At 39.4% G+C, this 24,908-nt stretch overlaps 1 protein-coding gene across 18 annotated transcripts in view; it reads left to right on the plus strand.

Annotated features, from left to right (window-relative positions):
- NRCAM (neuronal cell adhesion molecule) overlaps positions 1-24,908 on the plus strand; it is a 302,828-nt gene that overhangs the window by 236,655 nt on the left and 41,265 nt on the right. For 13 of the 18 annotated variants that reach the window (XM_049893835.1, XM_049893833.1, XM_049893851.1 and 10 more), the window contains 9 exons: positions 1,077-1,261; positions 3,628-3,759; positions 10,399-10,542; positions 12,888-12,999; positions 14,570-14,736; positions 14,833-14,980; positions 19,870-19,994; positions 20,438-20,467; positions 22,065-22,166. In XM_049893835.1, coding sequence (XP_049749792.1) covers positions 1,077-1,261; positions 3,628-3,759; positions 10,399-10,542; positions 12,888-12,999; positions 14,570-14,736; positions 14,833-14,980; positions 19,870-19,994; positions 20,438-20,467; positions 22,065-22,166 — 1,145 coding nt within the window. The remainder of the gene's footprint in view (positions 1-1,076; positions 1,262-3,627; positions 3,760-10,398; positions 10,543-12,887; positions 13,000-14,569; positions 14,737-14,832; positions 14,981-19,869; positions 19,995-20,437; positions 20,468-22,064; positions 22,167-24,908) is intronic. The other 5 variants (XM_049893843.1, XM_049893844.1, XM_049893845.1 and 2 more) reach the window with 1 other exon arrangement.

Below are 24,908 nucleotides of genomic sequence, written 5' to 3' on the forward strand. Positions count from 1 at the left end.
AAGGGAGATAAAGAAACTGAGGCTCAAAGAAGGCAGGTATCCAAAGACAGAGATCAATTTAGGGACAGGGCTGGGTCTTTCAAGCAGGTCTTTTACCTCCAAGCATGTGTTCTGGCATTTCATCCAGGTCCATATTTCATAATTTAATAAGAAACGTAGGTAGGTGAGAAATAGTGTAATGGATGAGTTTGATCTACTCTTGTTAATTGGTATAATTATTAAAAATATCCTAATAATGAAATTAAGGAGAAAATCACTATTCCTCTCATTACTTAATTCATGTGATCATATAGCCGGTGGTAAAATTGATGTGGAAATGCATGTAAAAGTTCAAGGACACAGACATGTACATCAGCGCTTTCTCTGTACATTTTTAACTTAGCTGATGAAAAATTATACCTCAGTATCATTAATTTCAAAAAGGAGCCCTGGTGGGACAATGATCAAAGTGCTCAGTTGCTAACTGAAAGATCAGTGGCTCAAATCCACCAGGTGCTCCATAGGAGAAAGATGTGGCAGTCTGCGTCAGTAAAGATTAAAACCAAAACCAAAACCATACCCATTGCCTTTGAGTTGATTCCAAATCATAGTGACCCTTTAACCTTGGAAACCCAATGGGGCAGCTCTACTCCATCCTGTAGGGTCACTATGAGTAGGAATTGGCTCAGTGGCAGTGGGTAGGTATCATTAATTTCACGGGAATTGTTTTGACTGACACAGCATGTTCATTTAAATTTTTCCAAGAGGAGTTCATTGATCAGAACTTGGAAGAAGATAATCAGGCCCCTTCAATAAAGCAGCTCCTGCTAGAATTTTCACTGCATCATTGAAGTCAAAGTTTAGGGTGTGCCATAAATTAGCATAGTCCTGATCATGTGAAAATGCTAACTTACAGACTTAAATGCTAACTTACAGAGTAGTATTTATAAAAGTGTGATGCTTATTAAAAATATTGATATATTTGTCATGATCTCTATATAAAATAATTTATCATAAACTTGCATGAAAATTCATACCTCAAAGCAGTCTCAAGTGAACTCTTTTTTTGTAACCTTATTATTTGTTTATCCTACCAGGCCTACCCCTATAATTCACTGGATAAAAGAAGATGGAACATTACCCATCAACCGGACATTTTATAAGAATTTTAGGAAAACACTGCAGATCATTCATGTTTCAGAAGCTGACTCTGGAAAATACCAATGTATAGCAAAAAACGCCTTAGGAGTCATCCATCATACCATCTCTGTTACAGTTAAAGGTATATCATTATTTAAAATGCATTGCTCTTGCCTTCATGAGAGGCCTTATAACTTCAATTAAATAGGCCTTTGATTATGTTCTTTAGTAATGAATATAAGTTTATATCAACATTATGGTGCCTTGACTCTCTTCTCATTGTTATCTATACTGAAATCACATCAGGTTAAAATTTTTCTCCCTCAAATCTTCATTTCAAACTGGATGGTGCCTGGCTACCATTACTGAATATTTTGATCAAAGATTCTATAGAAGAATCCTGATCAAAAGGCGGGAAATGCAGAACAGAATTTAAAATTCTCATGGGCTCCAGACTTTCTGGAGTCACGGAGTCTGGATGAACCACTGAAACTATTGCACTGAGATAAACTTTAAACCTTAAACCAAAAATATCCTGTAAAGTCTTCTTAAAACAGAAAACAGTTTAGTTAAACTAGTAAAAATGTCTGCCTTGAGCGTTACGGTCTTTTAAGAACTATCTATATGGGATCAAATAGAAACAACTTGAAAGATTAAACAGGAACCGTAGGGGGCAGCGAGTTTATGTTAATGGAGGAGGAACAATTCAGATAAGGAGGGTGAGAATGGTTGCACAACTTGAAGAATGTAACCAGTGTCATTGAATTGTACATGTAGAAACTGTTGAATTGCTATATGTTTTGCTGTGTATATTCTCAACAACAAAAATAAATAAAAAAATTTTTTTAAATCTTCCTTCCAGAATAATTCCAATTAAATAAATGTAGAAGGAAGGATGTGAATAGAAAGCTGCCATTAAAAAAAAAAAAAAGCCATTAGAACCCCTATAATAATTACTACCTGCAAGAGCCACTGATAAATCTAAAATACGTGGTCAAAACTTTAACGAGAAACAGAGTATTTGGATAGCCTCAAAGTATTTCTCTCAAAATATTTATTAATTACTGTTGTGGTTTGGTCATATGCCCATAAATTCTTTGACGCTTTGCCTCCAGGAAGTGGTGCTTAACTTCTTTCCCCATGAGTACAGGCTGGACTTAGTGACTCACTTCTAATGAATAGAATATGCAAAGGGGAAAACAGTAACTTTACAGTGGAGAAACCTGGCAGACGCCACCTTAACCAAGCAATCAAGGTTAACATGACCAATAAATCATGTTGACGTCATGAGCTCCATGATGTAATGTGATGAGAAAGTCCATCACCTCTGTTGTATTTTTCTCAAAAACCCATAACCTCAGTCCAATCATGAGAAAACATCTGATAAACCCAAGTTGAGAGACATTCCACAAAATAAATTGTCAGTACTCTTTAAAAGTGTCAAGGTCATGGAAGACAAGAAAAGGCCAAGAAAGTGTCAGATTGGAGGAGACTAAGGAGACATGGCAAATAAATGTAGTGGGGTATCCAGGATAGGATCCTGGGATAGAAATAGGACATCAGTGAAAAAACTGGGGAAAACCTAATGAAGTCCAGAGTCTAGTTAATAGAATTATACCTGTGTTAATGTCTTATTTTTTTTTTTTTTAAGGAGTCCTGGTGGCACATGGTTAAGCACTTGGCTGCTAACTGAAAGGTCGGTGGTTCAAAACCACCAGCCACTCCATGGGAGAAAGATGTAGCAGTCTGCTTCAGTAAAGATTAAAAACAACAAAAAACTGTTGCCATAGAGTTGATTCCGAGTCATAGTGACCCTATGGGACGGTAGAACTGCCCTATAGGATTTTCAAGGAGCAGCTGGTGGATTCAAACTGCCACCTTTTGGCTAGTAGCTGTAGCTCTTAACCACTGTGCCACCAGAGCTCCTGGGGCTCTTCTACTCTGTCCTGTATAGGATCGCTATGAGTCGGAAACAACTCAATGGCAACAGGTTTCAGATACTATGGTTACCTAAGATGTTAACATTAGAGGAAGCTGGGTGAAGGGTATATGGGAACACTTCATACTATCTTTGCAACTCTTCAAAAGTAAAATTTTTAATGGCCCCCTAACTTTGTAAATATATGTATTCTACAGGGCTCAGAATTTAAATTCATGTTTCTTAGCCCTACCTATACCTGTAAATTGCTCTACACCTTTGATAAATCTGTCACCTCTTTGATGTCTGACTAATTTTAATAAAATGAGCTGATGATATTTGTATCAAAATGGTCTAGAAATAACACATACATGTTCTTTACTTTGTAAATATATGTAAATAATACATACATCCTTCCAACATTCTTTTGAAAATCTAAAGTGGTACTTGAAGCATTGCTTAAAAATCTATTCACTCTAAAAAAAGACTAATAAATATTTTACAAAATATTGTTAAAATAGTTCAATATAGTCTTCTGCTAAAATAATTGATTCAGATTGGTGTTTGGTTTATTTCTTCTCTCAATAAAGCGGCTCCATACTGGATCATGGCACCTAGAAACCTCGTGCTGTCCCCAGGAGAAGATGGGAGCCTGATCTGCAGACCTAATGGCAACCCCAAGCCCAAGATTAGCTGGTTAACAAATGGAGTCCCAATAGAAAGTAAGTTGGCTTGACTGGCTCCAGTAGCAGTAAGAACATGTCTACATCTGAACAAATGGTGATAACATAACTTGGGTTAAGGAAGGAAGCCATATATCAGTTGAACAGAGGAACCAAACGTCTTTAGATGATATCATATTTATTATGATTTTGAGTGGTTAGTTTATGTTGTAAACATAATGATATGTGTGGATTGGGACTTGGCAATATTTCCTTTGGTTTTTTATATGGATCATGGATAAAATGACACAAGCAGAAGTAAACATCACTGAAAAGTTTAGATTATCTTCTTTGTTCAAAATATCAAGTGACTTATGGCGGTCAAAGGAATGGATGGGGAGAATAGGAGTAGAGCTAGTGGATATGACAGGAAGAAGCATACCTGTCTTACTTTAAAGAGTTTTCATTCATAGATAGATAGATGGATGGATGGATTGTTGGATGGATGGATGTTGTAGAGTCAGCTCCAACTCATGGCAACCTTAATGTACAAAAGAATAAATTGTTGCCCAGTTCTGTATTACCCTCATGATTGCTGGCATGTTCGAGTACATCCTTGAGGCTACTGTGCTAATCCATCTCACCCAGGGTCTTCCTCACCCTTGCTGGCCTTCTGCTCACCAAACATTATGGCCCCCTCTAGCAATTGATTCTTCTGATGACATATCCTAAGCAAGCGAGTTGAACAATGTTCTGTTGTAATCCATATGGTTTTCATTGGATACTTTTAGGAAATAGATTGCCAGGCCATTCTTCCTCATCTGTCTTAGTCTGGAAGCTCCACTGAAACCTGTCCAACATGATAGACCCTTCTGGTATTTGAAATACTAGTGGAATATCTTCCAGCATCATGCAACCCACAAGCTACCACAGTATGGCAAACTGACAAGTAGGTGGTGGTTTCATTCCTAAGTATAGCCTAGATGTTCCCCAAGTTCTCTGGTCTTCAGAGGTCACTATCCCATTTACCCAAAGAACAGCATGTCCTCTGACCCCCATCACATGCAGAAAGCCCGATCTCTTACCAGCTTTTCTGTTCTAAGATTATCCTTGAGCAATGCTGAGCTATTCCTGGCTGCTGCCCGTCACTTTGTTCAACTACCCTCCCCGCACTGCTGACCCACTTCCTGCCAGCTTCTCCAGGCGGCTACCACACTGCCCATCACAGTCCCCACAGTGTGGCCACAGGCCCTCCTTTAATCTTTTATGTCACAGCAAAGATCAGTTTAACAAGCTTTTGGTTAAAGGGTTGAGGATAGTAGATGGGAATTATAGCACAGAGAAAAGAAAAAACAAAAACTTAAAACAGGAGATTGCGCCTCTCTGCTCCATAGAGACACACTAGCTCTGCTCTTCCTAGACCACGCCCACCACCAGCTGCCCCTAACCCAACAATCTTTGACCATTTCCCTCTTCCTGGAGCCCAGATCTTCTCTTAGACCCAGAGAGAGAGAAAACCAGTTACTGCTTCAAACAAACCCAGCCTCAGTTCACCCTCCTGGTCAATAGCATCATAATCTGCAGAGACATTTTTTTATTTATAATGAAGACAAGCTTTAGGCTTATTAGATAGAGCAGCTTGGCTCCTCATTGCCTCCAAGCCAGAATCAAATATTGGTCCTACTTTTTAAATTGTCTTTCCCCCAAACAAAGTGCAGTGTTCCGCTAAAACGGGTTCAAAAACTGCTGGCAGATTTAGTATGGCACAAGCCGTGCTTCTCGCTATCAAGGTTTCACAATTGCAGGCCTAGCCTGAGTAATAGCACCCTGTCCCCTGAGTGTTCGGGGGAGTTTGTTCTGCTCTGCACAGTATTATCAGATACTTTGAAGCAGACAGGCTGTGTTTACTGTAAAAGAAAATATGTTCCTGGAAGAAAACAGACTCTAAAGAGGCCAGCAAATGGGGTTTGGATGTTTCCACTCCCAATTTTAACCATGATTCGATTGGGATCAGGAAAAACTGAAGAGAGCACTTTGTGGCTTGGTTTTCGGAAGCTGCTGCCACTCTCGGGGATATCTGAGTAAAAACTAAGAGAACAAGTGGAAGAGAGCCCAGAAGTAAGAAAGAGGCTGTATTGTGCATTTTATGATTTTCTTAGAAATGCACAGAGAACAGTAATAAATGATGGGACATGCTCAGCACTTCTGCACCCTACTTGGCTGCTCAGAGGTTCTGTGGGGATTTATGGGAGGTTAAACGTGCACCTGGGATCGAGACTCAGCAGAACTGACAAATGGGAAGGACCATCCATCTAGCCATTCTACAGGAAAAATGGGCTTGCCAGGGAGTGTTGAGAAGACAGATCCTTAAGCTGAGCAGCCAGGGAAATCATAAGCTGGAATATTGAAATAGAAGTGGGCCGGTGACACAAGACTAAGGGGAAATTAAACAATAAGGGCAAGCTTTCCTTTTGCTTTGGTCTGCTCACCACCCTTTGAAGCTTAGCATAGGCGTCATCGCTCAGAGGACCACGTGACTAGTTATATAAAAAAAATAAGAGCTTCGAAAATGCTCCTGATAGGTAACAAACAGACAAAAACACCCAACTAATAGCCATCCAGTGGAAGCTGACTCGTGGCAACCCCACCTGTGTTACAGAACTGTGCTCCATAGGATTTTCGATGGCTGATTTTTCAGAAGCAGATTGCCAGGTCTTTCTTCTGAGGAACCTCTGGATGAACTCAAACTTCCAGCCTTTCAGTTAGCAGACAAGTGTGTTACCATTTTCACTACCCAGGAAATTCTCACTAATACACACCCACGAAAACCCGTCGCCATTGAGTCGATTCCAACTCATGGCAAGAGCAACCCCATGTGTTTGGGTGGTACAAACAGTTTCCTCTTGGAACCCACCCAGCACTGCTGCAAAAGAAAGACCTGGCAATCTGCTTCCGTAAAGATGACAGCCAAGAAAATCCTGCGAAGCTCAGTTTTACTCTGTAACAAATGGGGTAACCGCTAATAGATATTTTCCTTTTAAATAAAATATTTTGAGGATCATCTACAAAAGGTCTGCTTTGGGGAGCAGTGGTCTCTTGGAGAAAAGTTAGGCCCTTCAGTGGTAACCCCAAATTGAATCATTAGGCCCACAGCAGAAAGAGTTGGAACAAAATTTTTCCAACCAGGTTCCATCCAAATGGATTGATTTCTTCCATCCCAAAATATTTTTAAGTCCCATGGGAAGGAAAAGAAGGAGGCAAAGCAAAGATATGTAAGAATTCTACAGTTTCTACAGATCCGGGGCCCCTCGGCCTCTTGTGTGCCTCAGAGCAGTCACTCAAGTGGACAAGCAAATAGCAAAACACCGCACAGCATGGCAGCAAAGCAAGAGGCCCTGAACCCTGCCAGGCTGGCCCCTGGTTCTGAGAGCAGACACTGTGCTTCCATATTTATACCAAGATGGCATAAAACCAAAACATGCTTCCCCAAAAGGTACCTTTCTCCACATCTGGTGGCCAAACTAAAAGTGCATGGATTACAGTTTGAACAAATCATAACAGGTGACGGACCTCACTGCTACCTGCACAAAGGTACTGGAGAAAGACAGCTGTTCCCTGCCTCTCACCCTGAGCACGCGCTCTACCCACAGATTCTGCTAAGTGGTCTCTTGGGTGGACACAAAATCTTACACAGCTGCATTCAAAGAAAGCCCTACCTGCCCCCACTTTCTTTTAGCCTCCATTGATCCAAAATAAAGAGGGAATGAGGAAGAACTGTCAAGAAATAGCTAGAAGTTTGAGGAGCTTTTGGCATCTTCCTTTTCCATCCTGCTTTTTTTTTTTTTTTCCATGAATTTAGAAGCCCCCAACATTGCCTGTGAGGTTTGGGGACAATTCTGGAAACAGGGGACTGGTGAGTGTTTCCCATCTGCAGCCTGCTGAGTTGTGCACTGCAGAGATGCACCCAGCAGTGCCGGGGCTCAGGGGAAAGATGACACAGAGATGCTGAGAGATGAGGCTAGGCAACAGAGAGCAAAATCTGCCTCAGGGTACAGTGGCAAGGAGTTGGCATGGTTAGGATTCCTAACGTTCATGGAGCCTACAATAGGCCACAGAAGTTAGCTGGGAGCACGAGCTGGCTTGCTGACAACGCCCTCCACCCAAGGGGCTACAGAAACTGTGGGTGGACCAGCTGCCAAGGGTGGGAGCAGGGAACAGCTGTGCTTCTGCTGCATCATTCTGCAGCGAGCTGTGGGTGTCCCAACCAGGTGCCTGAAGCCCATCCTCAGTGCCAGCAGAGGCGCTGTCAGGGGACGGTATGACCAGATACACAGCCTTCTCATTCCTGACTCATGGGTGACCACCTACGGACACACCCTGCTCCCTCTCTGCAGGCTCTGGCTGCCAAGCAAACATAAATACTGGAAAAGGAGAAATGGGATCAGGGAAAGTGAGGGATGAGACTTGGGTTCTGTTGGCAAAATACAATGTCATTGATTTGCGACTGTGCAATTGAGACCTGTAGCCTTCTGTTTTACAAAGTGGAAGAATTGACTCAAACGGCATCTGGGTTCTTATTCCACTGCCTTCTAAAGCTCTGCCCCCCTCCCCCTGTCCCAGGACTGACCAGGTTACTTTAAACTTTCCTTGAAGCAAAACACAGGCTATATTAAATGTGGAATTTGCCCAAAATCACCTAAAAAATTTTTTTTAAAACAATCTTCACAAGTCGGGAAAAAGAACACAGCTGCAGAGAACCTGTGCTGAAAGAGCACTTTGATTTTATTGTATGACCTGCAGTGTCTGGGAGGGTGTGGAGGTAGAACCCAGAGCCAGAAAGGAATAATCTCAGCAGGATGGGGCATTATTCTCTCCATGAAAGACCTTTCAGACCTTTAGAGTCAGCCTTAGATGACTGTCTAGAAATTCCTTCTCCTTCCCATCTGCCTTCCCAAACGTTTTTTAGAATATTCTGGTGTGAAATGCCTAAAAGACTTCTAGGTTATAACTATGATAGAATGTGTGGTGGACAGAATAGTGGCCCCCAAATATGTCCACGTCCTAATCCTCGGAACCTGTGAATATGTTACCCTAAATGGCAAAAGGAACTTTGTAGATGTGATAAAAGTTATGAACCTTGAGATAGGGAGATTATCCTGGATTATCCTTTTGATCCCAATCTAATTACAAGTCCTTAAAAGTAGAGCATCTATTCAAGCTGTTGTCAGAGGGAAACGTGACTGTGGAAGAATGGTTAGAGAGATTCAGTGTTGCTGGCTTTGACGATGGAGAAAGGGGGCCACAAGCCAAGGAATGTGGGCTCCTCTGGCAGATGGAAAAGTTAAGGAAACAGACTGATCCTTAGAGCCCCCAGAAAGGAGCACAGCCTTGCTCACACCTTGGTTTTTGCTCAATAGCTCAGACATGTTGGTTTAGCTCAATGAGACCCATGTCAGAAGTCTAACAGACTTCAGAACCGTATGATAACAAATGTAGGTTGTTTTAAGCCTCAAAATTGGTAGTCATTTGTTATAGCAGCAGTGGAAGGCAAAGACAGAATGAATGTGCACAATACTTTGGATATGGAAAATAAAACAAGGATGAACAAGTATAATTTATTTTCATCAAAATGGATTAAAAAACCATAGATAAACAAAATGTTTGAGATTTTTAAAGTAATAAAGGCAACTAAATGCAGTCATAGACATACTTTTTCTACCACCCAAAAGAAAGAAAATGTATTTAGAATGAAATTAAAACCTACTTAACTGGTTCAAATTGCAAAAGCTGTTTCAGAGAACGTAATATTATTTACTTTGGATTTCCACGGACATGCTAAGACAGATGCCTATACCCCTTTCAGAGTACTTTCAAAGCAATATCAAGTCATAACGTAATGGTTAGCATTCATAAAAAGGAATTTATCTCCAATAGCTCAGCAACTCCCAATAGTTGGGCATCCTCTGGAGTAAATTCTCACATATTATATTAACCAACAAGTTACATTTCACATCAGCAAGCATCTTCCTGGTCTTAACATTTTTTTTAAGTACTTATGAGATTTAGCTGAAAACACTGTCTTTAAGAGAAACTTTACACAGTTTATTTATTATGCTTCAATATGGGAATTTCCAAAGAAGAAAAAGAAATATTTTCATATTTAAATATTAACTCCATTCATTTATTTCATTACTTCTTAAAGAAAGCAGATTTGGACAAGCTACAATGTCTCTATATTTTTTTACTAGGTTTTGCAATTCTTGATAATTAACTTGCTTCCTCATAGATAATTCCTGTTTCTTGATGAATTAGGCAATATTTCCTGAATTTGTATTATAATTTTCACCTAAATTTATGCTTTTTTTCTGTATCTTTGCTATGTCTGATAATTTTCAGTTCTACAGAATCAATCCACATAAGACTAAATGAAAATGGAGCATATACCCATGCTGATAGATGATAACTAAATCCTGAGGAGGAAAGAGTTATGGGTTTTGAGTTCTTAGTCTTTTTTTTTTTTTTTGGTCTATACCTAGATCAGTCTGTATTTACGGGGTTGCTATGAGTTGGAATCGACTTGACGGCAATGGGTTTGGTTTTTTGGTTTACTTACTATACGTAGGCCTCGAGCTTTACAAGTTTGATATACATCTTTTAAGCAAAATGGACTAAATACATACTTTTTATTTTTACACCCAGTTGCTTCTGATGACCCCAGCAGAAAAATAGATGGTGATACCATTATTTTTTCGAATGTTCAAGAAAGATCAAGTGCGGTTTATCAGTGCAATGCTTCTAATGAATATGGATATTTACTGGCAAACGCATTTGTAAATGTGCTGGGTAAGCGTTCCCTTCCTTAAAGTTTTATGAAAAAGATGGCAGATTAAATTAATGACTGCCATTAATTCCCATTCATTCAGCAAGAATATACTGAGCAGCTATTATGTACAATGCACAGTACTAGGAACCGTAAGGGATACATGAAGACGGATAAAGAGACAAACCTTACCCTAGAGGATATTACAATCTGGTCTTAATGTTCTTTCATAACACAGTTTTTGAACTGACAAGTTTTTCATTGTATAAATAGCCAAATAGGCTGTTCTACTCACAGATGGCTAGACTACATATCAAACCCCTCAAAAGGAAAACAACATTTGTCTGTGATAATAACTGAATGTTACTGCCATATCTGTCCTTGGAAACTGACAAGTTGAAATAACAATTTCATGATTCCAGTTTTTCAAAAATAAATCATTAGTCATACTGCTTGGCCTTTATTCAATTCATAGCAGTACATTTATTTATTTATTTGTAACAGCATGTTTAGGAAACCATCAAAGATATACTCAAACACATTCTGAAATGGATGGTTTGCATGAACATTTTATTTTTCATATTCTAATAACAAAATACCAAATTTGTTAAAATTTTTGTGAGAATTGTTTTTATGGTGCCAGAGATTTCTATTTCAGCCCTTGAAGATTAGTATGCTCCCTTGTCAAACAAATTTAAAATTAAGAAGCCGACAAATATTTGGTGTTTTTCCTTCAAGCTTGAAATGAAAGTCAGAAATCACGTGAAGAGCTTAGCAGTTAAAGCATTGGCGGGTGTTTAGGAAGCAGTTTGACTTCCGGTTCTGTTGCTTGGTAATCACACTAATCAGCTCTCTGCTCTTTTCTGCCATCTTGCGATTCCCACCACTCCACCAGCCCATCCCCATTATAACCCTAGTGTTATGATGAGTCAGTCATTCAACAAAAATGTACTTGGCCATTGTCTTTTTTCTAGACACTGTGCTAGTTTCTGGGGATAAAATGATTTAAAAAAAAAAAGACATTCTCTGCCAGCAAAGGACTCACAGTATAGTAGAGAATACAGATGAATAAATCAACAATTAAAAATTCTGCCTCTTTTTTCTAGAATTGATAGCATTTGAGGTATACATTTGTATGAGTTTGTCAGATGTATATACCCATCTAGGTACTACCACGCTTAAGTTATAGAAGACTTTCATCAGCCCCCAAAATTCCCTCATTCCTGCTTGCAGTCAATCCCCCCTTACCCTTACCTTGGGAAACTAATGGTACGCTTTACTCTAGAAATCCCTATAACTGAATTTATATAGCATGTAGTCTTTTGTGTCTGGCTTCATTCACTTAGCATAATGCTTTTGAAATCCTCCACGTTGCTTGTTAAAAAGAAAAAATAAAACTGTTGCCATTGAGTCAATTCCGACTCATAGCGATCCTATAGCACAGGGCAGAACTGCCGCATAGGATTTGGCTGGTGAATTCAGACTGCTTCACACTGCTACCTTTTGGTTAGCAGCTGAGCTCTTGTTAGTTCATTCTTTTTTTTCTGAGCAATATTTTGTCATTTCCAGTGTACAGGGTTCACACATATTTTGCTACATTAATCTCTACATATTTCATCATTTTATTGCTATTTTAAGTGTTGTTTATTTTAGCATTTTATTATTTAATGCTGCTAGCCCTAGTGGCGTAGTGGTTAAGTGCTACGGCTGCTAACCAAAGGGTCAGCAGTTTGAATCCACCAGGCGCTCCTTGGAAACTCTATGGGGCAGTTCTACTCTGTCCTATATGGTCGCTATGAGTCGGAATCAACTGGATAGCAACAGGTTTGGCTTTTTTGGTTTAGTATATAGAAGTACAATTGATTTGAGATACTTACCTTATATCTTCCTCTTTCGCCTCGCTAAATTCACTTGTTTAGTTCTTGTGGTTTCTTCATAAATTCCTTAAGATATTCTGCTATACCATCATGGTTTCTGTGAACAAAGTCAGTGTTACTGAAAGAAAACACAACAAAACACTATGCCCTAGAACATAATGAAAGTAATTAATGTCATTGAATTGTACATGTGAAAAATGTTAAAACAGCAAGTTTTTTGTTTTATATACAGATATACGTATAGATATAGATATTTACCACAATTTTTAAAAATAAATTAACTAAAAAACAACGACAGTGCCACTGTGCCCTCGTAAGTCCTGGCAAATAAAGTAGCATGGTACCTGATGGGGAATAGAAGGCGGGACACATGTTAGTTGTGCTTTACTGTCAATTCTAATGGCCTTGAAACAAGTGCGGTAAATACACTGTGAGCCTAAAATGTATTTTTTATTTTTCATGTTTATTCTGCCTTTTAAAAATTTTTTTAGCTGAGCCGCCGAGAATCCTCACACCCGCAAACACACTCTATCAGGTCATTGCAAACAGACCTGCTTTACTGGATTGCGCCTTCTTTGGGTCTCCTCTGCCTACCGTTGAGTGGTAAGTAATGGTCCTATTTTTCGTTTAATACTTTACATTTGCTAAAGCCCTCATTATCTAAATATGTTGTGTTTTTGTCAAAGAAGAGAGAGACAGGAGAGGCAATGAAGAATCCATCACCCCGTTAATTATTAAATCCATCCATTCATTCACAAATATTTATTAATTACCTGCTCTGTGCCAAATACTTTCACATACATGATCTATTTAGCAGTGCACACTGTCAACCACAGAGCTGGATGTAAATGTTTAAAAACAAGTCTCAGGCTGCTGTATCTCACAGTGCCGTGGGCATCCCCTGGGACTTGGTGAATGGTGATTGGAGGGAATGGTTGGGGGGCATTCCTTGATAATAAAATAGCATTTGGGGTGGGGAGGAGGTAACAAAGATTAGTCTGGGCTCTATAACCTCAACAACAGATTTTATTATTCCCAGCGTTTAGTACATTTCCCACCTGATCTTCCTGACTTGGATCCAGCCGGGCTCTCCTGTGTCCTTTCACTTCCCGTGTTAGACCACCCCCTTCATATAGGTCTCCTGATATAAGTCCTTCACAGCTCCCCCCCTCCAACACCGAGCATGCTTACTTTAGCTTAAGCTGGGGGAGACAAGCCTGGGATAGGCAACAGCACAGAAAGAATGAGTAAAAGAACATTAGAACATTCGTTTATTGATCATCTATCAGCTGCCAGGCGCTGTGCTGGGCTCCGACAACTGATGTGCGAACAAAGACAGGTTCAGGATTTAAGGAAGGAGCCCTAGTGGCACAATGGTTATTCACTCAGCTACTAACCGAAAGGTTGGTGGTTTGAACTCAGCCAGCTGCTGCGAAGAAGAAAGATCTGGCCATCTGCTTCCATAAAGATTACAGCCAAAAAAACCCTATGGGGCAGTTCTACTCTGTCACATGGGGTGGCTATGAGTCAAAAACCAACTCCACAGTGCCTAACAACAAGGATAAAGGAAAGTCTCCTTCTCCCACCTCAACCACAGAGGAGCAGACTGATGCTTGTGCACGTGATTTCCTAGTGAAGGCGTTGGGGTTAACGCTTAGATTTCCAGGTTGACTTTCTGTCATTCCTTTTCCTCTATCCTTACCTGTCCTATCTAACACTCTCCAGGAAGCTGAATGTTTACCTACTATATATTCTTTATTTTTTTCTCCTCTGGTTATTTCCCTATTCATACTTTCAGAAGTACCACCCTTTAACCTTGAAATCAAAATCTCTTTTAAGAATTGTAGCCTGCATTTACAGTTACATCACGGGTAATGATGTATTTATTAAATTATGGGGTAATTTATTAAATTATGGATCTCTCATAACAAAAATTCCGATTTAAAGATTTCGTATTGTCAGCCTAATTATACAAGCACCATTTATCTTTGAATTCTCCAGCGTTACGCCTTGTCTTTAAATTTATCCCACTGACTTATAAACATGCAACGTGCTTGTGTTGGTGTCTCTGAATTTGACATTTTAATATTGTGTTGACCTTGAAAATGGCATTTTATATCTGGCTTTTAATAATGAATCTTGTTTTCTCATTGGGGTAATTTCTTTAATGAAGGTTTAAAGGAGCTAAAGGAAGTGCTCTTCGTGAAGATATTTATGTCTTACATGAAAATGGAACTTTGGAAATCCCTGTGGCCCAAAAGGACAGTACGGGGACTTATACATGTGTTGCAAGGAATAAACTGGGGGTGGCAAAGAATGAAGCTCGGTTAGAAATCAAAGGTAAAGCAGAGGTCATGATTTCTTTTTTCAACTACTATGTGACTTTGATCAAATTCTCCAGCTTTGGCAATGGATAACAATAACATTAACTTTCAGATCCAACGAGGATCATTAAACAGCCTGAATATGCCGTTGTGCAAAGAGGGGGGACAGTGTCCTTTGAATGCAAAGTGAAACACGATCATACCTTAATCCCCACTATCATGTGGCTGAAGGACAATCGTGAGTTGCCTGATGACAGAAGGTATTTGAAGATGATTTCTTTCCTTTCTCTTCTTTCTCTTTAAGCTACTATTAAACTAAAGATTTATTGGATAGTGACTCAGCAGTGAGTTTTTTTTTATGTTTCTGAAGCCTGCTGTCTCCAAAATAAAGAGATAAGCATTTTCTCCCTGCTGTAAAGTGTTAGGACCTAAAAAGCTATCATGTTATTGAAATAAGACACTGAGAATGTTTGTCGATCTTTGTGTGTTGGTCTCCTCTGTAACTTGGGATGGTAAAATCCTTCAGGCCTTGGACAATGTCCATTGTTTTGTTTTGCACAGTGAAGTCTCAACAGAGGTTTTCATTATCATTCTACAAAAAGCAGATCTCACCAGAGTGCGTCTGGATCCTTGTCAGTATAGGACTCTAGCTGTTATTTGGATAGTGACTTTTATTTTGATTTTATCTAAAGCCAGTGAAAGGAAATGGACAAAATAAAGAACGTAAAGCATTTAAAAGAGCTTGAGAATACTGCAGTTTGGAATGGGAGAAAGGCCATGTCGTTTTCCAGGGAGGCCCTGGAATTTGTTGAATGAATAAATTTTAGCAGTAACAGAGTGGCTACTAGGAAGAAGTACCCAGCATTCTACTTCTGAAAAGAATTAGCCAGTGAAAACCTTATGAATAGCAGTGGAACATTGTATGATATAGTGCCGGAAGATGAGCCCCCCAGGTTGGAAGGCACTCAAAATACAACTGGGGTAGAGCTGCCTCCTCAAAGTAGAGTCGACCTTAATGACGTGGAGGGAGTCAAGCTTTCGAGAGTTTCACTTGCTGATGTGGCACAACTCAAAATGAGAAGAAACAGCTGCAAACATCCATTAATAATCAGAACGTGGAATGTACAAAGTATGAATCTAGGAAAATTAGAAATCATCAAAAATGAAATGGAACACATAAACATCAATATCCTTAGGCATTAGTGAGCTGAAATGGACAGATATTGGACATTTTGAATCAGGCAATCATATGGTCTGCTATGCCGGGAATGACAACTTGAAGAGGAATGGAGTTTCGTTCATCATCAAAAAGAACGTTTCAAGACCTATCCTGAAGTACAACACTGTCGGTGACAGGATAATGACCATATGCCTACAAGGAAGATCAGTTAATATGACTATTATTCAAATTTACTCACCAACCACTAAGGCCAAAAAAAAGATGAAGAAATTGAAGATTTTAACCAGCTTCTGCAGTCTGAAATTGATTGAACATGCAATCAGGATGCATTCGTAATTACTGGTGATTGGAATGTGAAAGTTGGAACAAAGAAGGGTCGCTAGCTGGAAACTATGGCCTCGGTGATAGAAAAAATACCAGAGATTGAATGATAGAATTTTGCAAGACCAACGACTTCTTCATTGCAAATACCTTTTTTCACCAACATAAAAGGTGACTATATGCATGGACCTCGCCAGAAGGAATACACAGGAATCAAGTCGACTACAACTGTGGAAAGAGATGATGGAAAAGCTCAATATCATTAGTCAGAACAAGGCCAGAGGCCAGCTGTGGAACAGACCAATTGCTCAAACAAGAGTTCAAGTTGAAACTGAAGAAAATTAGAACAAGTCCACAAGAGCCAAAGTACAATGTTGACCATATCCCACGTGAGTTTAGAGACTATCTCAAGAATATATTTGACGCATTGAACACTAATGATTGAAGACCAGACGAGTTGTGGAATGACATCAAGGACATCATACATGAAGAAAGCAAGAGGTCATTAAAAAGACAGGAAAGAAAGAAAAGACCAAAATGTATGTCAGAAAAGGCTTTCAAACTTCCTCTTGAATGCCGAGCAGCTAAAGCAAAAGGAAGAAATGATGAAGTAAAAAAAACTGAACAGAAGATTTCAAAAGGTGGCTTGAGAAGACAAAGTGAAGTATTACAATGACATGTGCAAAGACCTGGAGATAGAAAACCGAAAGGGAAGAGCACGCTCAGCATTTCTCAAGCTGAAAGAACTGAAGAAAAAGTTCAAGCCTCAAGTTCCAATACTGAAAGGTTCTATAGAAAAAATATTAAATGACACAGGAAGCATCAAAAGAAGATGGAAGGGACACACCGAGTTGTTACACCAAAAAGAATTGGTCAACGTTCAACCATTTCAAGAGGTAGCATATAATTAGGAACCGATGGTAATAAAGGAAGAAGTCCAAGATGCACTGAAGGCATTGGCGAAGAACAAGGCTCCAGGAATTGACGGAATATCAACTGAGATGTTTCAACAAACAGATGCAGCATTGGAAGTGCTCACTCGTCTATGCTGAGAAATTTGGAAGGCAGCAGGGAACTGCCAGAAATTCAGGCTGGATTCAGAAGAGGACATGGAACCAATGATATCATTGCTGATATCAGATGGATCCTGGCTGAAGGCAGAGAATACCAGAAGGATGTTTACCTGTGTTTTATTGACTATGCAAAGGTATTTGACTGTGTGGATCATAACTATGGATAACGTTGTAAAGAATGGGAATTCCAGGACACTTAATTGTGCTCACTCGGAACCTGTACATAGATCAAGAGGCAGTCCTTTGGACAGAACAAGGGGATACTGCATGGTTTAAAGTCAGGAAAAGTGTGTGAGAGGGTTGTATCCTTTCACCACACCTATTCGATCTGTATGCTGAGCAAATAATCCGAGAAGCTGGACTATATGAAGAAGAACCAGGCATCGTGATTGGAGGAAGATGCATTAACAACCTGCATTATGCAGATGACACAACCTTGCTTACTGAAAATGATGAGGACTTGAAGAATTTACTGACAAAGATCAAAGACCACAGCCTTCAGTATGAATTATACCTCAACACAAAGAAAACAAAAATCCTCACAACTGAACCAATAAGCAACATCATGATAAAAGGAGAAAAGATTGAGGTTGTCAAGGATTTCGTTTTACTTGGATCCACAATCAACGGCCATGGAAGCAGCAGTCAAGAAATCAAAAGATGCATTGCACTGGGCAAGTCTGCTACAAAGGACCCCTTTAAAAGTGTTGAAAAGCAAAGATGTCACCTTGAAGACTAAGGTGCTCCTGAACCAAGCCGTGGTGTTTTCAATCACATCCTATGCATGCAAAAGCTGAACAATGAATAAGGAAGACCAAAGAAGAATCTGTATCTTTGAATTGTGGTGTTAGTGAAGAATATTGAATATGCCATGTACTGCCAAAAGAAGGAATAAATCTGTTTTGGAAGAAGTACAACCAGAATGCTCCTTAGAGGCAAGGATGGCGAGACTGCGTCTTACATATTTTGGACATGTTTTCAGGAGGGATCAGTCCCTGGAGAAGGACATCATGCTCAGTAAAGTACAGGGTCAACAGCAAAGTGGAAGACCCTTAGTGACATGGATTGACACAGTGGCTGCAACAATAGGCTTAAGCATAACAAGGATTGTGAGCATGGCGCAGGACTGTGCAGTGTTTCGTTCTGCGGTACATAGGGTCCCTATGAGTTGGAACTGACTCAACGGCACCTAACAACAACAGAATGGCTACAAGCATCGCCCCGTCTTAGAAAGAATATTGTATTCTGGTGGAAGTGGTTCCTGTGGTTTTCATGCAGCTCACCTAAACCTGTGGTCCCTAAATTGTGCTCTTTTTCTTACTGCCAAAAAAAATCAGTTGCCATTGAGCGAATTCCAACTCATAGTGCCCCTATGTGTTGCAGAGTAGAGCTGTACTCCATAGGGCTTTCAAGGCTGTAACCTTTTGGAAGCAGATTGCCAGGCCTTCTTCTGATGTACATCTGGGTGGGTTCAAACTGTAATCCTTATAGTTAGTAGCCAAGCACTTAACTGTTTGTGCCATCCAGGGACTTGCTTATTAATAGCCCCCAAAATACGTTTGTGGACTTCTCATACCTATGCCCAGAGTTTTATCTAGTTCTGTGCTTCAACTGGTCGGTTTTATTTGTGGAATCTGCTTTGATATGGACAAGAAGGTTAAGTCTGCTAAAGGTTTCACCGGGAAATTACCCGAGCAGACGTTTTATGATTTATACAGCCTCATTAAAACCACACACGGATTCCATATACATGATTTTTGACCCACTGAGTCTTTTTCATATCCATAAGTTACTTCTGTAAAACCTTAGCGGAGTTTGCTGATCTAAATCTTCCTGTTTCTAGCGATAAAGCAGATTATTATTCTTTACCTTTACTTTCTCCAATGAGCGCTTACAATGAGCCCCGGCAACACAGTGGTTAGGCGCTCGACTGCTAACCAAAAGGTTGGCAATTCAAACCCACCAGCTGCTCAGTGGGAGAAAGATGTGGCAGTCTGCGTCCATAAAGATTATAGCCTTGGAGATCCAATGGGGTAGTTCTACTCTGTCCTATAGGGCTGCTATGAGTTGGAATTGACTCAACTGCAGTGGAATGAGAGTTTATGCATTTGGGAAAAATGACATAAAATTTCTGCAGTAAATAATAAATCATTTGAAAATAATGACCTTGTTAGAAATGGAGCTGGGTGAGTGGTTTTCACACGTTCTTTAGCAGCCGAGGACTTAGTAAAGCCCTTTCTGCAAAAAGAGTTAACTGGAGAGCTGTCCCACCTCACCTCCGATGCCCCTGAGAACTTTAAGGAAGCTCCAAAGACTCCAAAGGCATGGTCAAAAGTCACTGTATCAGATGACTTAATATCCCTTCTAACTCAATATTTTGATTCAAGTATATAAATTGTTTTCCAGCTGTAATCATTATTAAAGCAACACAGATTGTATAGATTTAGCTCTAATGCATTGCAAATCTTTATCATCTTTCTCTTTTATCAAGTTCAAGGAGTTTCCTCACCCCAATAAAGGAATCAGGTGTGGTTGGATGCTCATTTCAGCTGCTCTGAATGTGTCACATTCACAGGTTCACTGTTGACAAGGACCATTTGGAGGTAGCTGATGTAGGTGATGATGATGGGGGAACCTACACATGTGTGGCCAACACAACTCTGGACAACGTCTCTGCCAGTGCCGTGCTTAGCGTTGTTGGTAAGAACAAGCAAGTACAGCACGACCAGTTGCCCTGTATTAGACTGAAAAGAAAAATTATAAGTATGAAATATTTTCTTGTTAAATGTTAACAATTTTATAGGTAAGTTAAATATCCATGCTTTTCTTCTTTTTAAAAAATGTCTTCAAGGCAATTAATTCAGTATACATGTACTCTGTAGCAGCGCTGGGATAAAAGGGTGAATACAGACATTAATGATATTTTTATAAGAAACCTGGGAAAAACCATCTACTTTTATTTAAAATTAAGAGTTTTTCCCCCTAAATTATTACTGCATGTTTATCAATTCCATGTCTCCACAGCTAAACAGAAAGCTTAGTTTTATAATCTTAATCATGTGGAATCTTTGTCTTCTTGTGCTATCTTGCACCTGTCCATGACTAATTTTGATTAAAATCCTTTATATTAATGTCCTTTCTAGCTCCCACTCCAACTCCAGCTCCCATTTACGGTAAACTAATCTGAGTCTTCTTTCTCTATTTTCTGTCAAACCATCTCATATTTGCAGAAAAAATTAATTTCTTTGCTTTCTCCATCACATTATTATGTTTCTTTGAGGAAAAGGGCTCAGTTGAGTGTTCGGTTTTATTGCACATTTACTGCTATCAATCATTCTTTCCCTATGCCCTGGAATTTTTCACTGGGTATATTGCCTGTCACTTCTAAATATTTCATGTATTATTATAAAATTATTTCACCTAAGAAAAGTCTCTCTTTAATATAATTTCCTTATAAAGTAGCATAATGCTTTTTCAAAAGCCGTTATCCACATTTTACAGAATGAAAAAGCTACTTAAAATACCATTTCACAAATTAGGTTTTTACTTCCATCCAATAAAAGTTGTTTTGGAAAAATAGGCATTGTTTGGGGATTCCATTTTCAAAAAGTTTCCACAGAACAGAAATGGAGGTTAAGGACAATATTTGGCCTTTGTATCAAAGAAAACTAATCCACTGGGTGGTAACCAAAGATAAGTCATTAAATAAAGACCAAAGGAGGGATGGTACCCATGTGTGATTTTTCTAAGTCTGGAAAATAAAGGAGGAATTACTTCCAGAAATATTTTTGTTTACAGAAACTTCATTTTACTCAGCACTTAAATAGAAAAGTTAATGTTGTGGCATAATTCTTGCTTGGATTTTACATTAAGAAAAGAAAACCATTGCCATCGGGTTGGTTCCAACTCGTCATTAATTACCTGACTCGTCATTAATTACCTGACTCAATAGCCTTTCCTTTGCAAACGTGCACTACTTCTTTACTGATAGGAAAAAAGTGCCCATATTTTTGTATGGCTTCTGGTTCCCCAAGAGCCAGATAACTACCTGGATCAAGGCTAAGAAAAGAACCAAGAAATAACGTTAACTCTCTGAATCTCAGAAACGCCATTAGAAGAGGCAGACATGTTTGGCGGCACCTTTGTCCCAACAGAGTATCTGTACCCTGGTTTCTCTGAGAGTAAACACACCTCCCCAGGTGCCTATTGTGTGGAAAATCTGCTTATGTAAGCATACTGAAGACTGCCTAGATACCATCCATTTTAGAATTCCCTTTAAAATATTAATATTCTTCAGAAACCCCCAAATCTGTAATTTATCACATTTCAGATAAAACATTTGAATTTTTTTTAAAAACAGCAAATTTTGTTTGCCTGTCTTCGTTTTTGAGCATTTGGTCTTCTCTTTTTTTATCAGTCCTACTTATTAGAAACAAAGCTTTGATATTATTTTTTATGTTTGTGCTCATTCATGCTTCTGAGGAGACACACACTGAGCATACTGAGGGACCACACAGCCCTGCTTCACTGATGGTGGTCACAAATGATTTAGTCCATTGGAAAAACAAGCCAGCGGGACTCAGTAATGGGTTACCTCAGGTGTTCTTGTGTGTTCCCAGCAACCTCAGTCGTTTCCATTTTGTTTCCATTGCATGCCATTGGCCATTAGCTGTGGTGTGTCTTTAAGATGCCCCTCTTGAATAGCATTGTGAATAAAGGAGAGCCTTGTGAGGACAGTGGTTAACCAAGATGTGTGTTTTTGGTGTACAGATGTCCCAAATCCTCCCTTCGATTTAGAATTGACAAATCATCTCAACAAAAGTGTTCAGCTGTCATGGACACCTGGTGATGACAACAACAGCCCTATTACAAGTATGTGGTGTCATTTGATTTAACTGATAAACTTAATGGCCATTTTTAAAAGAAATTTATAGTATGCAATTTGAATTCCTTACGGAGATATTTTCTGGCGTTCTCTCTTCTTTACCAGTAGGACAATGCTTCTATTTAATTATGGACTCTCTTCTCTTCAGAGCCAGAGTTTTTCTGTTTATAGCTTCTGGCAGAAGGCACTAATTAATTGCTGAGGGTGTTAACTAAGCAAGTATACTTTCATTTTGTGTTTAAGATCCCTAAGTATCACCTTAAATTTCTACCACAATAAGAGGATGAATCGTAAATTGTTGTTGTTGCTGCTGTTAGGTGCTGTCCTGTTGGTTTCAACTCATAGTGACCCTAAGTATAACAGAATGAAACACTGCCTGGTCCTGTGCCATCCTCACAATCGTTATTATGCTTGAGCCCATTGTTGCAGCCACTGGGTCAATCCATCTTGTAGAGGGTCTTCCCCTTTTTCACTCACCCTCTACTTTACCAAGCATGATGTCCTTCTCCAGGGACTGTCCCCTCCTGATAACATGTCCAAAGTATGCAAGATGACGTCTCACCGTCTGTGCTTCTAAGGAGCATTCTGGCTGTACTTCTTCCAAGACAGATTTGTTCTGGCAGTCCATGATATATTCAATATTCTTCGCTAATACCATAATCCAAAGGCAACAATTTTTCTTTGGTCTTCCTTATTCATTGTCCATCTTCTGCATGCATATGAGGTGATTAAAAACACCACGGCTTGGGTGAGGTGCACCTCAGTTCTTATAGTGACAGCTTTGCTTTTTAACACTGTAGAGAGATCTTTTGCAGCAGACTTGCCCGACACAATGTGTCATTTGATTTCTTGACTGCTGGTTCCATGGCTGTTGATTGTGGATCCAAGTAGAATGAAATGCTTGACAACTTCAATATATTTTCCATTTATCATGATGTTGCTTATTGGTCCAGTTGTAAAGATTTTTGTTTTCTTTATGTTGAGATGTAACCCATACTAAAGGCTGTCATCTTTGATCTTCATCAGCAAGTATTTCAACTCCTCTTCACTTTCAGCAAGCAAGGTTGTGTCATCTGCATATTGCAGATTGTTAATGAGTCTTCCTCCAATCCGGATGCCCCATTCTTCTTTATATAATCCAGTTTCTCGGATTATTTGCTCAGCATACAGACTGAATAAGTATAATGAAAGGATACAGCCCTGATGCACACCTTTCTTGGCTTTAAACCACACAGTATCCCCTTGTTCTGTTCAAACAACTGCCTATTGGTCTAAGTACAGGTTCCAAATGAGCACATTTAAGTGTTCTGGAACTCCCATTCCTCGCAATGTTATCAATAATTTGTTATGATCCACACAGTCGAATGACTTTGCATAGTCAATAAACACAGGTAAACATCATTCTGGTATTCGCTGCTTTCAGCCAGGATCCATCTGACATCAGAAATGATATCCCTCACTCCATGTCCTCTTCTGAATCTGGCTTGAATTTCTGGCAGTTCCCTGTTGATTTACTACTGCAGCCACTTTCGAATGATCTTCAGCAGAATTTTACTTGCATGTGATATTAATGATATCGTTTGATAATTTCCACATTCTGATGGATCTCATTTTTTGGAGTGGGTACAAATATAGATCTCTTCCAGTCGGTTGGCCAGGTAGCAGTCTTCTAAATTTTTTGTCATAGATGAGTAAATACTTGCAGTACTGCATCCATTTGTTGAAACATCTCAGTTGGTATTTCATCAATTCCTGGAGCCTTGTTTTTTGCAAATGCCTTCAGTGCATCTTGGACCTCTTCCTTCGGTACCATCAGCTCTTGATTATAAGCTACCTCCTAAAATGATTCAATGTCAACCAATTCTTTTTGGTACAATGACTCTGTGTATTCTTTCCATCTTCTTTTGGCGCTTCCGGCATTGTTTAATATTTTCCCCGTAGAATCCTTTAATATTGCAACTCGAGGCTTGAATTTTTTCTCCAGTTCTTTCAGCTTGAGAAATGCCTACCATGTTCTTCCCTTTTGGTTTTCTATCTCCAGGTCTTTGCACATTTCATTATAATCTTATATTAGATATTCATTTTGCCCATTACTCTGGAATAAAAGGATCGAGGAGAAGGTGCTGTAATTCCCAGTCTATATATTAGGAAATTGAGAATTGGTGAGTAAAGTGACTTTTCAAATCCAGAGTTGGTAACAGAACTGGGTGTAGATATCAGATCCATTAACTTCCAACCTAGGTCTGCTTTCTTTTCATTGGACACACTACAAAATGGCACTTTCAACAATGTCAGCTCCTCACCTTGATGGCCTAAGCCTAGGGGATAAAAGCAGGTAAGAGACCATGCAATAAAGACACTGAAAGACCTTAAAAAGTTTTGACTATAGGTAATGGTAGAGTTCTAATTATGAAACTGAAAAGATCCTTAAGAGAGCAGAAACAAGTCAGAAGCCTAAAATATATTATTACCTTCAGGTAGACACTGCAGAAAAACTGAATATGTCTCTGATGACTGCCTAAGAATACTCTAAAATGATATGTGTGTTGACTTATTGCACCTCCTGGTAAAGAAGAATATTTCCAATGAAGTTCAATGAAGGCCGCCTATCTATCTTGTGTTATTTAATGCTGCTCCTTCCTCAACTGAGTTTTCAGGGTCCTTGATCAGAACATTCATTCTACCATGCTGAGTCTTCCTGCTAATTCAAAACATTGGCCAGATGTACC

The sequence above is a fragment of the Elephas maximus genome, chromosome 8, assembly GCF_024166365.1.
Source record: "Elephas maximus indicus isolate mEleMax1 chromosome 8, mEleMax1 primary haplotype, whole genome shotgun sequence".
Taxonomy (NCBI): Eukaryota; Metazoa; Chordata; class Mammalia; order Proboscidea; family Elephantidae; genus Elephas; species Elephas maximus.